We start from the raw sequence: 18,701 nt of genomic DNA, 5'->3' as shown, positions 1-18,701 counted from the left end.
ATATATCTATGCTGAAAATTTCTTAAGGTATTTCTTTTGTATGTTGGAAATATATTTATATTATTTATTATGTCCTTTGATGAAATTTAAGGAGTTAAACTTGATGTTTATGATATCACTCTAGTTCTCCCTGTATTTTCTTTTTAGAAATAAGAATCAGCAGAGGAAGTAAGACTACTCTATGGTAAAGAAAAAGAAAAGCAATATTAGCATGGACATGTTAAGAGACAGAGAAGCTGGTGATTCACTTTTAACTTTACTGATTTTAGTGTATTCAAAGTTTCAAAAGATAAGTCATTCAATATCATGTTGAAGGTTTTGTATTTCAACCTCTGTATTTCTTGAAAATATTTCCTTAATGCTGTCATCCTTCTGATCATCATAACTGTCATATTCAGTACCATCTTCTAATGGAATGGTTGACAGGTATGAAAATACTTTTTCCATTAGAGGTTCCCTGAGAGAAGGCACTGGAGAGCTCGTTTTCACTAGAGAATCATCAGAAAACCAGTCGTCAGCTGCTTCTATAGTTTGGCTGTAACAAGAATCAGACGGTGAATTCAATAAGCTTAAGGTAACATTGCTGTGATTGGTTGCTGAGCTAGTCTCTGAAGAGTCACAAGTGATTTTTTCTGTTGCAAGGCAGAATTCATCTTCAGAGTGATCTTCACTTGCTGTAAAAAGAAAATTAGATTTACTATGAATATTACATATTCATCTGCCAAATTTTAATTGTAAGGACAATGTTTCTTTTAAAAATTTAGAATCTTTTGAGGATTATAATAGACAAGATGATGATCTAGTGAAAATTCTGAGTTGCTATCATCTTATGTATAATGTTAAATATGTAATTGGGAATTAGCAATATTTTTATGGTAATCAAGAGTAGAAAAGTCTATTCTAAATTAAATCAACCTATAAACAGAAGAAGACTACAAAACAGGTTAGAAATTGCAGTTCCTGGAATGTCCCTTAAAATCAGTAAAGACAGATAATTTCTTAACTATTTATAGGTAAATATTGCCTTATTTTAAAAATAAATGTAAAAAATACCTTCTTGAGTAGGCAGATTACAAAATGTTTGATCCTCAGAGGAAAGGGCCTATGAGTTGGTCTTATACCAACAAAAGTAACAACTAACATTTCTTATAATTTACACAGCAGTTTAATGAACTTCCATATCTCATTTACCCTCTCAGTAATTCTTCAAGGTGTCTTATTTGCACAACTTTACAAAAGAGAAGACAGAATTAGAGAAATGACTTACCACAGGTCAGATACAAAATGGATGTCAATCTAAATTTTTGTTACTCTAAGTCTCATGCTTCTACTATTATATTATTTATGCTGACAGTGGTATTAAATATGTTGTTTTAGAAAAGATCACATTTTTATCATATCCTCAAATATCTTTTACTATATTTTAAATATTAATGTGTAACATTAATTTTTAGGGATGCTTTAAATACCTTGTTGCATTTTATATTCAGCATTTCTAAAATTATGTAGGACAATACTATTTTGTGATACTAAGCCATAATATGCACTATCTAAAGGATTATAAAACACTCAGGTCTTTTGACCTTCTTGCATTACTATATGGCAATGACTATCTATCATACTTTTGGATATAAATACAGGACAAAAATTAAAATTTCACATTTTAATTTAAAATATAACATTTTAATATAAGATATATTCTCTAAAAATATATGCCCATTTACATACTATTAAATTAATGTTTTTCTTGAACTTTTTGGCTCTTAAAAATACTTAGATAACATTTAGGATAGCCTTTTGATTTTTTAAGATGTAAAGTACTCTCAGTTGATTATAATTTCTAATAAATTTTTTAGAAAAAGTACCTTTTATATGTGCTGTTTCTTTTTTTCTTTTCTCCTCCTATATAAAAAAATTATTTGTATTTAAAATACTTAATAGTTTTAATATAATTTCTTTAATATCTTTGACTTATATACTTACATAAGAATTACAGTTTAGCATAATAAGTTTTTGATGGAGTAATGTTTTTTTCCATGATAAGAATTTTTTTTTTATTTTTTTATTTTTTTGCGAGAAACAGAGACAGACAAGAAGGGAGAAAGATGAGAAGCATCAACTCATAGTTGTGACATTTTTAGTTGTTCATTGATTGCTTCTTATGCATGCCTTGACAGGGGGTGAGGATGGGAGGCTCCAGCCCAGCCCTTGACCTTGGGCTTCAAGCCAGCAACCACTGGGTTTCAAGCCAGCAACTTTTGGTCTCAAGACAGCAACCATGGAGTCCTATCTATGATCCCATGCTCTACGCTCAAGCCAGTGACCTTGTGCTCAAGCTGGTGAGCCTGAGCTCAAGTGGAATGAGCCCACACTCAAGTCACTGACCTCGGTGAATCTGGATCCCAGGTCAACACTACCCACGGCACCACCACCTGATCAGACTCTGTGATAAGATTTTATCTCACTAAAATATGTTGACAGAAAAGAAAAAGTGTTCAGGTATCATCTGAAAAGAATGTGGAATGGTTCAAGCAGGCAGTCTGCAGGATAGGGAATGAAAGGGTTCAATAGAGTTCAACAGGGTTACTTCTCTCCATCCTCACGGAGAGCCACTTGGTTAGAACTAGAAAGGAATAATAAAGTAATTAGAATTCCTAGACTTAGCCTGACCAGGTGGTGGTGCAGTGGATAGAGCATCGGACTGGGATGCAGAGGACCCAGGTTCGAGACCCCGAGGTCTCCAGCTTGAGCGTGGGCTCATCTGGTTTGAGCAAAAAGCTCACCAGCTTGGACTCAAGGTCACTGGCTCAAGCAAGGGGTTACTCGGTCTGCTAAAGGCCAGCAGTCAAGGCACATATGAGAAAGCAATCAATGAACAACTAAGGTTTTGCAATGAAAAACTGATAATTGATGCTTCTCATCTCTCTTCGTTCCTATCTGTCTGTCCCTATCTATCCCTCTCTCTGACTCTCTCTCTGTCCCTGTAAAAAAAAAAAAAGAGTTCCTAGACTTATTTATTTCATTAAATAACAACAACAAAGTCAATTCTTGCTGAAGGCTTTTATAAAAATACAACTATATGTTTGAAGCAAATAAAATATTTGATAAAACAATACATTCCAGGTGTGTTGTGGGAAGTGGGGTAGTGTAGTAGTTCTCAAACTTCATGGCAGCAGAATTATCATATATGGTGTGCTTGTTAAAATGATTCTTGGATATAACATCTGAGACTACTGAAGCATATTCTCTGAGAATGTGCATTGTAACACACACCGCAGCTAGTTCTGGTACTGGTTTTCCTTTGACCATTAGAAAAACAGTGAAACCTATGTGCTCTTATTGATAAATGTCACTCCACTAAATTTAATTTCTAAATACACACACACACACACACACACTCCATGTAAAAAAATAAAAAGAAAGACAATGAGCTGGTACACAGAACATTTAGGATAGAGCAGGTGAAGTTGAGGCTGGAAAGAGAACATTGCCTCTTGTGTTCTGGGGGAACAGTGTTATTAGTACTCTGTGCTGATCACATTGTTCTGTCCCCCTAAAGGACTTGCTTAAGATATACATATATAGGCTGTATATATATATTAAGCACTTTTTCAATCAATTTAGTCACTTTTACCTTTTGTTACTATAAATGCCAGTATAGGCTGCTGATCTTACCTTGCCTGGATTTAGGGCCAATTCAGCTTTTTTTGTGTGTGACAGACAGAGAGAGAGACAGAAAGAGGGACAGATAGGGACAGACAGGCAAGAAGGGAGAGAGATGAGAAGCATCAATTCTTCATTGCAGCACCTTAGTTGTTTATTGATTGTTATCTCATATGTGCCTTGACCAGGGGCGGGGGGGAGGCTCTACAGCAGAATGAGTGATCCCTTGCTCAAGCCAGCAACCTTGGGCTCAAACCAGCGACCTTGGGCTCAAGCCAGTGACCATGGGGTCATGTCTATGATCCCACACTCAGCCAGTGAACACGAGCTCAAGCTGGTGAGCCCCTGCTCAAGCCAAATGAGTCCGTGCTCAAGCCAGCAACCTCGGGGTCTCGAACCTGGGTCCTCTGCATCTCAGTCCGATGCTCCATCCACTGTGCCACCGCCTGGTCAGGTAGGAACAATTCAATCTGTGACTCATATAAACTGTATTAGACCATTGCTTCTGAGATATCAATGTACTTATGCATTATCTGGGGAACTAGTTAAAATGTGTATTTTGACTCATTAGATTCTGCATTTCTAACAGGCTCCCATGTAATACTGATATTGCTGGCCTGGAAACCACAGAGTAAAAACCTTAGACCAATTAAAATTCTATCCAAACTAAGGGAATGACAAAATGGGCATTCTTATATATTGCTACACATAATTGGTAACATTTTTCCAGCAGGCAATTTAACAAATCTATTTCTAGAAATATGCTAAAAAATAATTTTGGATTGTATAAATATTCAGTTAGTAGTATGCTCATCACAACATTGTTTAGCTTTTTTTTAAACCTGTAATAGAAAATTCTAAGAGTAAGAAAATATACTGCTCACAAAAATTAGGGAATATTTTATTGCTTCCTATTCATTTTGAAATATTCCCTAATTTTTATGAGCAGTATAGTTCAATGTTTTTTTTTTGTTTGTTTTTGTTTTTTTTGTTGTTGTTGTTTTTTACAGAGAGAGAGAGTCAGAGAGAGGGATAGATAGGGACAGACAGACAGGAACGGAGAGAGATGAGAAGCATCATTAGTTTTTCATTGCAACACCTTAGTTGTTCATTGATTGCTTTCTCATATGTGCCTTGACTGCAGGCCTTCAGCAGACAGAGTAACCCCTTGCTCGAGCCAGTGACCTTGGGTCCAAGCTGGTGAGCTTTGCTCTAACCAGATGAGCCTGTGCTCAATCAAGCTGGCGACTTTGGGGTCTCGAACCTGGGTCCTCTGCATCCCAGTCCAATGCTCTATCCACTGTGCCACCACCTGGCCAGGCTCAATGTTTTTTTTTGTTTGTTTTTTGTATTTTTCTGAAGTGAGAAGTGGGGAGGCAGAGACAGACTCCCACATGTGCCCAACCAGGATCCACCTGGCATGCCCACCATGGGGGCGTTGCTCTGCCGGTCTGGGGCATTGCTCCATTGCAATGGGAGCCATTCTAGCACCTGAGGCGGAGGCCATGGAGACATCCTCAGTGTCTGGGTCAACTTTGCTCCAATGGAGCTTTGGCTGTGGGAGGGAAAGAGAGAGACAGAGGAAAAGGAGAGGGGGAAGGGTGGAGAAGCAGATGGGCACCTCTCCTGTGTGCCCTGGCTGGGAATCAAACCTGGGACTTCCACACCCCAGGCCAATGCTCTACCACTGAGCCAGCCGGCCAGGGCCTCAATGTATTTTGATACATAGATATTAGTACAATTAATATTCTACCAACTATTAAAACTGATACTGTATTATCAGAAGTAAGAATTCCAAAAATATGCAAACATTTTAAAAAGACAGAGGAACAACCTTAAAAGGTTGCCCACTGGTTAAATTTAGGAAATTTTTTTTTTTTTGGTATTTTTCTGAAGCTGGAAACGGGCAGAGACAGTCAGACAGACTCCCGCATGCGCCCGACCGGGATCCACCCGGCACGCCCACCAGGGGCGAGGCTCTGCCCACCAGGGAGCGATGCTCTGCCCCTCTGGGGCGTCGCTCTGTCGTGACCAGAGCCACTCCAGTGCCTGGGGCAGAGGCGAAGGAGCCATCCCCAGCGCCCAGGCCATCTTTGCTCCAATGGAGCCTCAGCTGCGGGAGGGGAAGAGAGAGACAGAGAGGAAGGAGAGGGGGAGGGGTGGAGAAGCAGATGGGCGCCTCTCCTGTGTGCCCTGGCCGGAAATCGAACCCGGGACTTCTGCACGCCAGGCCGACGCTCTACCACTGAGCCAACCGGCCAGGGCCAAATTTAGGAAAATCTGAGCATCAAAATATTATAATTATAGGCCTTGGCCGGTGGCACAGTGGATAGAGCATTGGCCTGGCATATGGAGGTCCTAGTTCAATTCCAGGTCAGGGCACACAGGAGAAGTGACCATCTTCTACCTCTTTCCTTCCTTTTTTCCTCCCACAACCAGTGGCTCAATTGGTTCAAGTATGGCCCCAGCTCTGAGGATAGCTCCATTGGAGGGCATCAGTCTCAGGCACTAAGAATAGCTCAGAGCCCTGGCCAGTTGGCTTAGTGGTAGAGTGTCAGCCTGGTGTGTGGATATCCTGGGTTCAATTCCCAATCAGGGCATATAGGAGAAGTGACCATCTATCTGCTTCTCCACCCCTCCCCTTCTCTCTCTCTCTTCCCCTCCTCCAGCCATGGCTCAATTGGTTCGAGTGCATCACCCCAGGCACTGAGGATGGCTCGAGTGGAGCCTTCACCTCAGGCACTAAAAGTGACTCAGTTGGCCTGACCAGGCGGTGGCGCAGTGGATAGAGCGTCGGACTGGGATGCGGAGGACCCAGGTTCGAGACCCTAAGGTTGCCAGCTTGAGCGCGGGCTCATCTGGCTTGAGCAAAGCTCACCAGCTTGGACCCAAGGTCGCTGGCTTAAGCAAGGGGTTACTCAGTCTGCTGAAGGCCCACGGTCAAGGCACATATGAGAAAGCAATCAATGAACAACTAAGGTGTCGCAACGAAAAACTGATGATTGATGCTTCTCATCTTTCTCCATTCCTGTCTGTCTGTCCCCATTTGTCCCTCTCTCTGACTCTCTCTCTGTCTCTGTAAAAAACAAACAAACAAACAAAAATGAATAAAATCTGTTACTTTAAAAGTGACTCAGTTGCAAGCATGGTCCCAGATGGGCAGAGCATCAGCTCCAGACAGGAGTCGCTGGGTGAATACGGGTGGGGGTGCATGAGGGAGTCTGTATGTCTTATCTCCCCTCCTCTTACTTGGAAAAAAAGAAGAAAAAATAGAAATAATACATTGGGTGGAAGAACAGACATTATCTTTGTGATTAACTAAATTCCCTAGTGCAGGGCAAATGAACAAACACTTCATGCCTCCAGATGTGATAACCTGAATCTTATCACAAGGAAAAGCCAAATTGAGGAACAGTCTATGATCTATAAAATAAACTTGCTTGTATTCTTCAAAAATGTCAATATCATGAAAGATAAAAGAAATTTTAAAATATTTTTAACTGAATAATGATGAAAACAAAACACAAATATTTGTGGGATGCAGCAAAATCTGAATATTAAATGCTTATATTAGAAAAGAAGAAAAGTGCAAGAATAATAAAATTGAAGACTTCTACCAATACTGATTAAAGAAAAGAGAGAGATAATCAGAAATACAGAGTGCCATCACTAAAGAGTCTTCAGATATTAGGATAATAAGAGGATACCATTAAAACCTTTATACCAATAAACTTAACAATATAGATGAAGTGGAAACACTTTTAATTCATCCTGTGAATATTTGATATTACTATCTAACAAAGATATTACAAGATAATATCCATTGTAAACACAGATGCAAAAATTATTATTTTTATTTTTATTATTAAGTGAGAGGCAGGGAGGCAGACAGACAGACTGTTACATGTACCCTGACCAGGACCGACCAGCAAGCCTCTACTGGGTGCTGCTCTGCCCATCTGGGGCTGCTGCTTTGTTGCTCAGCAATCTATCTATTTTAATGCCTGAGGCAAGGCCATGGAGCCATCTTCAGCACCTGGGGCCAACTTGCTGGAACCATTCAAGCTATGGCTGCAAGAGGAGGAGAAAGAAAGAGAGAGAGAGAGAGAGAGAGAGGAGAAGAAGGGGTGGGGAAGCAGATGGTTGCTTCTCCTGTGTGCCCTGACTGGAAATCGAACCTGGGATTTCCACACGCCAGGTTAGTAGATTGCTGAGCCAGCTAGTCAGGGCCACAAAAATTCTTTAAATTAAATTATTATATCAAATTCAATGAGGTTTGTTTTAGGAATACAGGTTGGTTTAACATTTGAGATTCAATGTAACCCACATGAATAAAATAAAAAAGAAAACCCATGCGAACAATTTCAAAAGATGCAGAAATAGCATTTTGCAAAATTCAGCGCTCCTTATTGATTTTTAAAAATAAGCCTTTCAGTAAACTAAGAATAGAAGGGAATTTTCTCAACTTGCATTTATAAAACTCTCATAGTCTACCTCCTACTTAATAGTGAAGAGCTAAATGTGTTCTAAGATTAGGAATACAAAAAGGATAATTGCTTTCAACACTTCGATTCATTATTATGCTAGAGTTCCTACCCAATGGAGTAAGATGAGAAAATAAAATAAAAGCATGAAGACTGAAAAAAAAAGTAAGACTGATGTGTTCTGCAGAGGACATGATTGTATATGAAGAAAATCTTATGGAGTCCACAAAAAGACTACTAGAAGTAACAAACTTTTTTTTTTTTTTTTTTAGATTTTATTTATTCATTATAGAGAGGAGAGAGAGAGAAGGGGGGGGGGGAGCAGGAAGCATCAACTCCCATATGCGCCTTGACCAGGCAAGCCCAGGGTTTTGAACCGGCAACCTCAGTGTTTCCAGGTTGACGCTTTACCCACTGCGCCACCACAGGTCAGGCAAAGTAACAAATAAATTTATTTGTAAAGGTCACAGAACATAGTTCAATATAAACGCTTGTAGTAACCTTGGCAATTCACTAAAAAACTAATATATAAACCAAAAGTAATTCTCATTACAATCTCAACAAGATTATTTGTTGGTAGAGATAAGTTTATCTTAAAATTTACATGACAAAAGAACAATAAAAACTAAAACAATGCTGAAAGAGAAGAATTAAATTAGAGGAAACGTGCTGCTCAATCTATGACCTATTATTCAGCTAGGGTGTGTTATTGGGAGAGAAAAACATACAGATAAATGGTGCAAATAGAAAACCCAGAAATAGACCCATACGTATATGCCCAACAGATTCTTGTCAAAAGTTGTAAAAGCATTTAAATGAAAATACTGTTTTTCAATAAACAATACTGGAACAATTAGACATCAGGAGTTCCCCTAGATGAAATTTGATCTAAACCTCATACCTTATATAAAAGTTAAAAATATTAACTAAAAATGGATTAAAGATAGAAATATAAAAGGTAAAATTATAATAGCTAAAACAATCTTCAAAAAGAACAAAGTTGAAGACCTTCTGAATATCAAAATACTACAAAGTTACAGTAATCAAGACAGTGTGGTACTGGTATAAGGATACATCTATAGATCAATGAAATAGATCACAAAAGGAAGGGCTGAGTAATTAGGTTATGTTAAAAATAAAAGGAGCCTGGCCAGGTGGTGGTGCAGGGAATAGAGCGGCAGGCTGGGATGCGGAGGAACCAGGTTCAAGACCCTGAGGTCGCCATCTTGAGTGCGGGATAATCTGGTTTGAGCAAAGCTAACCAGTTTGGACTCAAGGTCGCTGGCTCGAGCAAAGGATTACTCAGCCTGCCAAAGGCCCACGGTCAAGGCACATATGAGAAAGCAATCAATGAACAACTAAGGCGTCACAACGAAAAACTAATGATTGATGCTTCTCATCTCTCTCCATTTCTGTCTGTCCCTATCTATCCCTCTCTCTGACTCTCTCTCTGTCTCTGTCTCTGTAAAAATAAAATAAAAGGAATTTTTGTTTATCAAAACATGCCATAAAAATAGTTAAAATAAAGGAAAACCACAAATTGGATGAAGACATAAAAATTAACATAACTGACAAAAGATTAGTTATCCAGAATAAATAACTTTAACGTTTTATAATAAAAGGACAAACTAATAGAAAAAGAGGTGAGATTTAAACAGGCCTTTTACATAAGAGTAAACCATAATAGTCAATAAACTTTAGAAAAGACAATCACCTCATTCTTTAGCAGGAAAATACAAATTAAAACTACACTGCTCACAAAAATTAGGGGATCAGGGAACATGCAGATACTCTAGTACTTTCAGCCTTTTGTATAGTGCATTTTCACCAATGAAATAAAAGTTGGTTTTGCATCTCATCTGCATAATCAATTAACTTTGTTTAACTTGTCATTTGCTTTTGTGATGTTCTTGTTTAATAAAAGAAAAATCCTCGATCAGGGCACATACATATAGGAACAGATCAATGTTCCTGTCTCTGTCTGTCTGTCTTTCCTTTCCTCTCTCTCTAAAGTCAATAAAATAAACATTTAAAAAAATCAAATGCTTCTTTTTTTTTTTTTGTATTTTTCCGAAGCTGGAAACAGGGAGGCAGTCAGACAGACTCCCACATGCGCCTGACCGGGATCCACCCGGCATGCCCACCAGGGGGCGATGCTCTGCCCATCTTGGGGCGTCGCTCTACCGCAATCAGAGCCATTCTAGTGCCTGAAGCAGAGGCCACAGAGCCATCCTCAGCGCCCGGGCAAACTTTGCTCCAGTGGAGCCTTGGCTGCGGGAGGGGAAGAAAGAGACAGAGAGGAAGGAGAGGGGGAGGGGTGGAGAAGCAGGTGGGCGCCTCTCCTGTGTGCCCTGGCCGGGAATTGAATCCAGGACTCCTGTATGCCAGGCCGACACTCTACCACTGAGTCAAATGCTTCTTTTTTTATCACTTCATATTCATTTTGAAATATGCCCTAGTTTTTGTGAGCAGTATATAAGGAGATATCAAGAGAATGAGAAGACAAGTCACAAACTGGGTAAAAATGTTTGCAAAAGATATATCTAATACACTTATAAAAAATATAAAGAACACTTAAAACTCAACAATAAGAAAATAACCCAATTAAAAATGAGCAAAAGAGCCTGACCAGGCAGTGACACAATGGATAGAGTGTCAGATTGGAATGCAGAGGACCCAGGTTCGAAACCCCGAGGTTGCCAGCTTGAGTGCAAACTCATCACTTAAGTGCTGGGTCACTGGCTTGAGCGTGGGATCATAGACATGACCCCATGGTTGCTGGCTTGAGCCCAAAGGTCACTGGTTCAAACCCAAGGTTGCTGGCTTGAGCCTAAGGTCACTGACTTGAGCAAGGGGTCACTCGCTCTGCTGAAGCTGCCCCACTGGTCAAGGCATATATGAGAAAGCAATCAATGAACAACTAAGATACTGCAACAAAGAATTGATGCTTCTCATTTCTCTCCTTTCCTGTCTGTCTGTCCCTATCTGTCCCTCTCTCTGTCTCTGTCACACACAAAAAAATGATCAAATTATTTAGATACCTCACCAAAGGAGATACACAAATGGCAGATAATCATATGAAAAGTCATTCAACATAATATGTCATTAGGGAAATACACATGAAAACAACAAAATGTACTATGCCTATTATAATGGTGAAAATTCAAAACACTGACCAGCAAATGCTGGTGAAGATGTGAAACATCAGGAACTTTCATTCATTGCTAGTGTGAATGTAAAATGGTACAACCACTTTGGCAGACAGTTGGCTGTTTCTTACAAAATTAAACAGCTCTTACCATTCTGTCCAGCAATTAAGATCATTGCTATTTACCTAAATGAGTTAAAAACGTATGTCCACACAAAAACCTGCACACAGATGTTTATAGCTGCTTTATTTGTAATTGCCAAAACTTGGAAGCAACCAAGATTTCCTTTAGTAAGGGAGTGGGATAAACAAACTGGTATATTCATACAATGGATAGTTATTCAGCGCTGAAAAGGAATGTGCTATCCATCCTTGAAAAGTTCTGGAGAACCTTAAATGCATATTACTAAGTGAAAGAAGCCAATCTAAAAGGGCTACATACTATATGATTTCAACGATATGACATTCTGAAAAAGGCAAAACTCAGTGCTTGCCGGGGGTTAGATGGAAGGGAGGAATAAACAGGCAAAGAACAATGATATTTGTAGGATAGTGAAACTATTCTGTATGATAGTATAATGGTGGAACTCTCTCTCCCCCCTCTTCCCTTCTCCCATCTTCTCTCTTTCTCTCGCTCTATTCCATGGTTTGATAATATATATCATACATATTAAATACGCACATATATAATATTTAATATATATTAAATATGCAATATATCATATATACTAAATATGTATTAAATATTAAATATGTATAATATATGAAACATATTTTTTTCCCCAAACCCATAGAATGTGTAACACTAAGAGTAAATCCTACTGTAAACTATGGGCTTTGGGTGATAATGATGTGTCAATACAAGTTCATTAATTGTAACAAATGTACCTTTCTGGATGTTGATAGTGGGGAGGGTGTGAGGGACAATGGGTATAATGGGAACTCTATACTTCCTGCTCAATTTTGCTGTGAACTTAAAATTGCTAAAAAAAGTCTATTAAGAAAAGCTATAGTGAGATACTATTCTACAGTCATCAGATTGTCAAAAATTTAGGAGCCTAAAAATATCAATATATATTTGAAGACATGGAGCAATCCTAGCACTTATACATGCCTGGGGGGAATGTATATTGATAGTTACTTTGGAAACCAATTTAGAATTATTTAATAATATTGAACATACACATACCCCATAGCTCAGCAATTCTACTGTTATATACATTCCCTATAGAAATTTCCTAAAAAAAACTAAACACAACCCCAAAGTCCATAACATAAAATCTGATATATCATACAATAGAATGGATACAATAGTAAAAATAATAAACTAGCCCTGGCTGGTTGGCTCAGCGGTAGAGCGTCGGCCTGGCGTGCGGGGGACCCGGGTTCGATTCCCGGCCAGGGCACATAGGAGAAGCGCCCATTTGCTTCTCCACCCCCCCTCCTTCCTCTCTGTCTCTCTCTTCCCCTCCAGCAGCCAAGGCTCCATTGGAGCAAAGATGGCCTGGGCGCTGGGGATGGCTCCTTGGCCTCTGCCCCAGGCGCTAGAGTGGCTCTGGTCGCGGCGGAACAACACCCCGGAGGGGCAGAGCATCGCCCCCTGGTGGGCAGAGCGTCGCCCCTGGTGGGCGTGCCGGGTGGATCCTGGTCGGGCGCATGCGGGAGTCTGTCTGACTGTCTCTCCCCGTTTCCAGCTTCAGAAAAATACAAAAAAAAAAAAAAAAATAATAATAATAATAATAATAAACTATGAGTACATGCACCAACATGGAAGAGCCTCGGAATGTAATATTGCACAAAAAGTTAGAGTATATTATACACAGAGCCCCAAAATGTACAAAATTTAATAATACATTGTTCAAGGATCTATAACATTTGTGGTAAAACCATAAAAAAAAACCAAGGAAATAGTTCATTGCAATTGTAGGATAGTGAGTCAGTCCTTCAGCGAAGGGAGAAAGTGTGAGATGTAAGAGATAAAGACTCAGGACACCTCAAAGGTGCTGGTAATATGCTGTTTCTTGTTCTGGGTGGTAGGTATAAGTAATTACATTGATTATTCTCTAAACTGTGTGTGAGTTCTCTTTTGTGTGTATGTTGTATTTCACAATAAAAGCTCTTTTAGAAACCATGCTATAGTTCTATATTAATTTAAACCATATTTTAAAAATAATTTACATGTTCCTACTTGTCTGCTGTAGTAGCAAAGAAAGAGGCCAGAACACAGGCGAAACTGAGACAAGAAAAAGGGACAATATGAAAGTCTCTTACATACTGAAACTGATTGTGGATGAGATCAACACTATCTTATTCTTTTATACTATGTTTTCATACTATGTTTTCCACGATCTTTTCTTGTGAGTAAGGTTCCTTTCACTATCAAGAGTCCTGAATAATAATTTGTGTTTACTAGTACATTATTTACCATATCTCTCTGACTAGCCTGTAAATCTCATGAGAACAGGGGCTCTTGTCTCTCTTGTTCACCACCAAATATTCAAATGCCTAGAACAGTGCTTAGCACATAAGCACTTATTGCATATTTACTGAATGAATAATAAACAACCTAATTAAAATTTAGTACTCCTATATAGGTACTTCTTCCATCATAACACTCATGACATTTTTGTAATTGTCTTTTCGAATGTATCCACCATTGGTTATGAAGACACCATTACATCAGTAGTATCTAGCAAAATTCCTAACATGTGATGGGTATCAGTATATTCAATTAGTGTTAAATGTATATATAGAAACATTTTTTTCTCTGTAATGATCTTTATTTCAATCCATCCTTCATTTGAAAGTCAGAGCTTTAAGAATCTTTAAAATTAATTTGATCATTAAACCTGTCTTCTTAAAGTCTTCCAGTAATAATAATATTGATACTTGCATGGTGCTCACTATGTAGCCAGGTACTGTTCTGGGTGTTTTTTATATAGCAATTTATTTAATTCCTGTAACAACTCTAAGGTGATGAAGTCATCTTTATTTTTCAGATGAGGAAATTGAGACACACAGAAGTAAAATAACTTGCCTAAAATTACACAGCTAGTAGTGGTAGAGCAAGGATTCTAACCTCTTCAGTCTATGCTCTTGATCATAATCCCATAATGCCTCCTGCGGTCTGTGGAGCCTATGCGGTAAAATCCAAAATTCTTAAACTGCAAATAAGGCTCTTCACAATGTTATCTCCAGAATCTTTTCCCACCACGTCCTTCTATAAACCCTAGATTCCAAACATTATAACATTTTTCTGAAAATGTTGTGTCCTTTCATTTCCTTTGTTTTCTTTCCTCCTGTCAAACTTCTATTCGCTTCTCAAAACCCAGCTAAAAATGTCTTTTCTGTGAAGTCTTTTCTTTTCTGAAGTTGGAAACAGGGAGGCAGTCAGACAGACTGCAGGGATCCACCTGGCATGCCCACCAGGGGGCGATGCTCTGCCCATCTGGGGCATCACTCTGTTGCAACCAGAGCCATTCTAGCTCCTGAGGCAGAGGCCACAGAGCCATCCTCAGTTCCCTGGGCCAACTTTGCTCCAAAGGAGCCTTGGCTGTGGGAGGGGAAGAGAGAGACAGAGAGGAAGGAGAGGGGGAGGGGTGGAGAAGCAGATGGGTGCTTCTCCTGTGTGCCCTGGCCGGGAATCGAACCCAGGAATCCTGCACACCAGGCCGATGCTCTACACTGAGCCAACAGGCCAGAGCCTGTGAAGTCTTTCTTAATTTATGCTCCCTTGTCTGCATTTCTTCAATGTTGTGGCTTTTATCACATTATGTTCTCATTTTTAGTTATATATTTTTCTTCTCTACTAACTTTGGGCTCATCTAGGTCTGGACTCAAGTCTTTTTTTTTTTTCTTTTAATTTTAAAGAGAGAAGAAAGGAGAAAGAGAGAAAAACATAAATTTGTTGTTCCACTTATTTATGCATTCATTGGATGATTCTTGTGTTTCCTGACCAGGGACTGAACCTGCAACCTTGGCATATTCAGATGACACTCTAACCAACTGAGCTACCCGGCTAGGGCTTTGGCTCATGTCTTTCTTGTTTATATAGACTCAGTACCAAAACTAGTGTTGCCATATTTAAGGCACTCAAAAAATGTTTATTGAACAGATGAATAAACACTGAGTTCAACTTGAGTTCAATATTCAAGATGTATAATGAAACTTTGACATTTTATCATTTTGTTGCTGTTTTAATATTAATGTTATAAAACCATTAAAGTATTTGTTTTGTTTAGCTATATCATAGTTTTAAGTTTCTACTGATCTCTCCCTTGTTTTACTCAGCACTGTTTTGACACATAACAAAAAGTTAATTATGTGTCTGCCTTTCACATTGGTACTAGCTAGCACCTCAAATGTAGGGTTCATATCTTACTTTCCTCAATGAGGGGAATGCAGAGCTTAGATATGAAGGCTAAAATCCTTAATTTTACTTAGTTGGTTCCATTAGATTATCTGCTTATCTGAGTATTCTCTTATCTCCATGTCTTTCCTCTGCTAGGCCTGGCAATTTTGCTTTATTTTTCTTAGCCATTTATCTTCATCCTTGTAACAATCACAACATGGGAATGTAGGTTCTCAGGCTAGAGATAAAGCAAAGCAAATATCAAAGGAGACATTTTCATTTAGTTTTTCAGTATCCTATAATGTAAACCCTAACTAGTTTGGGTAATTTAAATTTAGCTCATGTTCTTGTCCCTCAGATTAAAAAAATACCAGTAGATACTCTGTCTTTCAAACCTGGAAGATAACAATGCTAATAACATGATATCAAAAAATTATTTGAAAAAATTGCACTCTACCTGTAATTGGAATACTCCAGTATGAAAATTTCGAGATATAAAAATACTCTGAGAATGAGATTCACTCTTCTCCTTTAATGGTCTTTGGTTGCATCTCTCATCAGTTGTTTTAAAATAAGAATTTTGAAATATTTCCCTGAAAAATATTTTATAGACAATGTTAATAAAAATGAATTATATTGTAAATCAATTAAAATTATTTTATTTCCAATAGTTACACATAAGGGTTTAATATTAGAATATATATATTACTACATATTTATTTATTTATTTTTATTATTTTTTTCTAAGTGAAAGGAGAGGAAATAGAGAGATAGACTCCCCCATGCGGAAATCCACCTGGCAACCCCTATCTGGGGCCAATGCTTTGCCCATCTGGGGCCATGCTCACAACCGAGGTATTTTTAGTGCCTGAGGCAGAGGCTCCAGGGAATCATCCTCAGTGCCCAGGGCTTATGCACTTAAACCTATTGAGTCATGGCTGCAGGAGGAGAAGAGAGAGAGATAAGAGGGAGGGGGAAGGGAAGAGAAGCAGATGGTTGCTTCTCCTGTGTTCCCTGACCAGGAATCAAACCTGGGACATCCACATTCCAGGCTGATGTTCTACCACTGAGCCAACTGGCTAGGGCTTACATATTTATTTTTAAAGGCACAAATCAACTTATCACCTTATATATCCCCTTCTCATGTTACTGATTTCATTATATTTTACTCATAGAACGTAAATTAAGCTACTTCTTATGCAGTTTGAAGGTCAATCATGAGTTTTTCTAATTTTTAAAAGTGTTCAATTACAGGTCCTAGCCAGTTTGTTCAGTGGTAGAGCGTTGGCTCAGCATATGGAAGTCCCGGGTTTGATTTCCGGGTACGGCACACAGGAAAAACGACCATCAGCTTCTCCACCTGTCTCCCCCCTGTATCTCTCTCTCCTCTCTCTTCTCCCCCCTCAGCCATGGCTAAATGGTTTGAGCAAAGTTGGCCCTGGGCGCTGAGGATGGCTCCATGGCCTTGCCTCAGGTGCTATAATAGCTCAATTGCCAAGCAACAGAGCAATGACCCAGATGGGCAGAGCATCACCCTGTAGGGGGCTTGCTGGGTATTCCCATCTGGGTGTATGTGGGAGTCTGTCTCTGTCTCCCTGCCTCTCTCACTTAATAAAAAAAAGTTCCATTACAGGTTTTTTGTTTGTTTGTTTTTCAGAGACAGAGAGTCAGAGAGAGGGATAGATAGGGACAGACAGACAGGAACGGAGAGAGATGAGAAGCATCAGTCATCAGTTTTTCGTTGCAACACCTTAGTTGTTCATTGATTGCTTTCTCATATGTGCCTTGACCGTGAGCCTTCAGCAGACTCAGTAACCCCTTGCTCGAGCCAGCGACCTTGGGTCCAAGCTGGTGAGCTTTGCTCAAACCAGATGAGCCTGTGCTCAAGCTGGTAACCTGGGGGTCTCGAACCTGGGTCCTCTGCATCCCAGTCCAAGGCTCACTGCGCCACCGCCTCATCAGGCTCCATTACAGTTTACATACAATATTATTCTGTATTGGTCTCAGGTGTACAGCATAGTGATTTAGAAAATCAGGTACTGTACTTTACGAAGTGCTCTGCCCAACATTTCAAGTATCCACCTGGCCCTATATGTTGTTATTACAATATTATTAACTATATTCCCTTTGCTATAATTTACATCTCTATGACTATTCTGTAACTACCAATTTTTACTTCTTAATCTCTTCACCATTTCCACTCAGTCCTCCAATCCCCATCCCTTGTCAACCATCAGTCTGTTCTCTGTATCTCTGAGTCTATTTCTATTTTGTTTGTTTATTTTGATCTTTAGATGCTACATATAAGTAAAATCATATGTAATCATGAGTTTTTGATATTCTTCTTTTTGCTTATGAGATAATTAATTGACTTTAATGTTAGTCTTTTCATAAATTTGCCTTTAATGGCAAAGGAAATTAAGTGAAATGAAACTCAATGGTCAGTTGTATATTTAATAATATCTCTTATAAAAGTAAATGGGAGGAAACAAAATTAAAACTAATGACTTACAAAAGAAGAGTAACTGTGATCTTTACCCATGCAACCACAAACAATTTTGAGAGAGGGTTTTAAATAATAAAGCAGCAAGTAAACTCCCAGATGGTCAAAAACAGTTATATATAATGGAATGTAGTTTCTAAGTCATTTTAAACTTAATAATTTAAATAATAATGTTAATGTCTAATGGGTGGTGGTGCCATTGCTCTCATGGAGCTTAAACCCTAGTAAGGAAAACAAATAATTAAATAATCACAAGAAAATGAAAAATTACAAGTGTGGAAAGTGTTATTAAGGATAGCTACCTGGTACTGTGTGAGTCCTATATAACAAAGGGAATTAATCTGGTTAGACAGGTCAGAGAAGGCTTTTCTGAGGAAGGGATGATTGAATTGGATATCTGAAGAAGAGTTTTAAGAGTGTGGTGGAAGAGAGATGTGGGAGGAGTAAGAATAATCTAATCAGAGAGAATATCAAGTCCAAAGACCTAGTGTACAGATTAGAACCGTGCAGCAGAAGCACAGAATACGAGGGAAAGTGGGAGATGAAACGAGA

General features: G+C 38.9%; 1 protein-coding gene across 1 annotated transcript in view; it reads right to left on the bottom strand.

Moving 5' to 3' along the window:
- Positions 1-294: 294 nt before the first annotated feature.
- The window catches only part of C3H1orf185 (chromosome 3 C1orf185 homolog), a 35,943-nt gene continuing 17,536 nt past the window's right edge, over positions 295-18,701 (bottom strand). Inside the window, exons 3-5 of the mRNA XM_066372656.1 lie at positions 16,104-16,239; positions 1,866-1,902; positions 295-674 (exon numbers count right to left, since the gene is read on the bottom strand). Of these exons, the coding sequence (XP_066228753.1) occupies positions 295-674; positions 1,866-1,902; positions 16,104-16,239 (553 nt within the window). The remainder of the gene's footprint in view (positions 675-1,865; positions 1,903-16,103; positions 16,240-18,701) is intronic.

The sequence above is a fragment of the Saccopteryx leptura genome, chromosome 3 (assembly GCF_036850995.1).
Source record: "Saccopteryx leptura isolate mSacLep1 chromosome 3, mSacLep1_pri_phased_curated, whole genome shotgun sequence".
NCBI lineage: Eukaryota > Metazoa > Chordata > Mammalia > Chiroptera > Emballonuridae > Saccopteryx > Saccopteryx leptura.
This window is presented reverse-complemented; position numbering and strand designations above follow the sequence as displayed.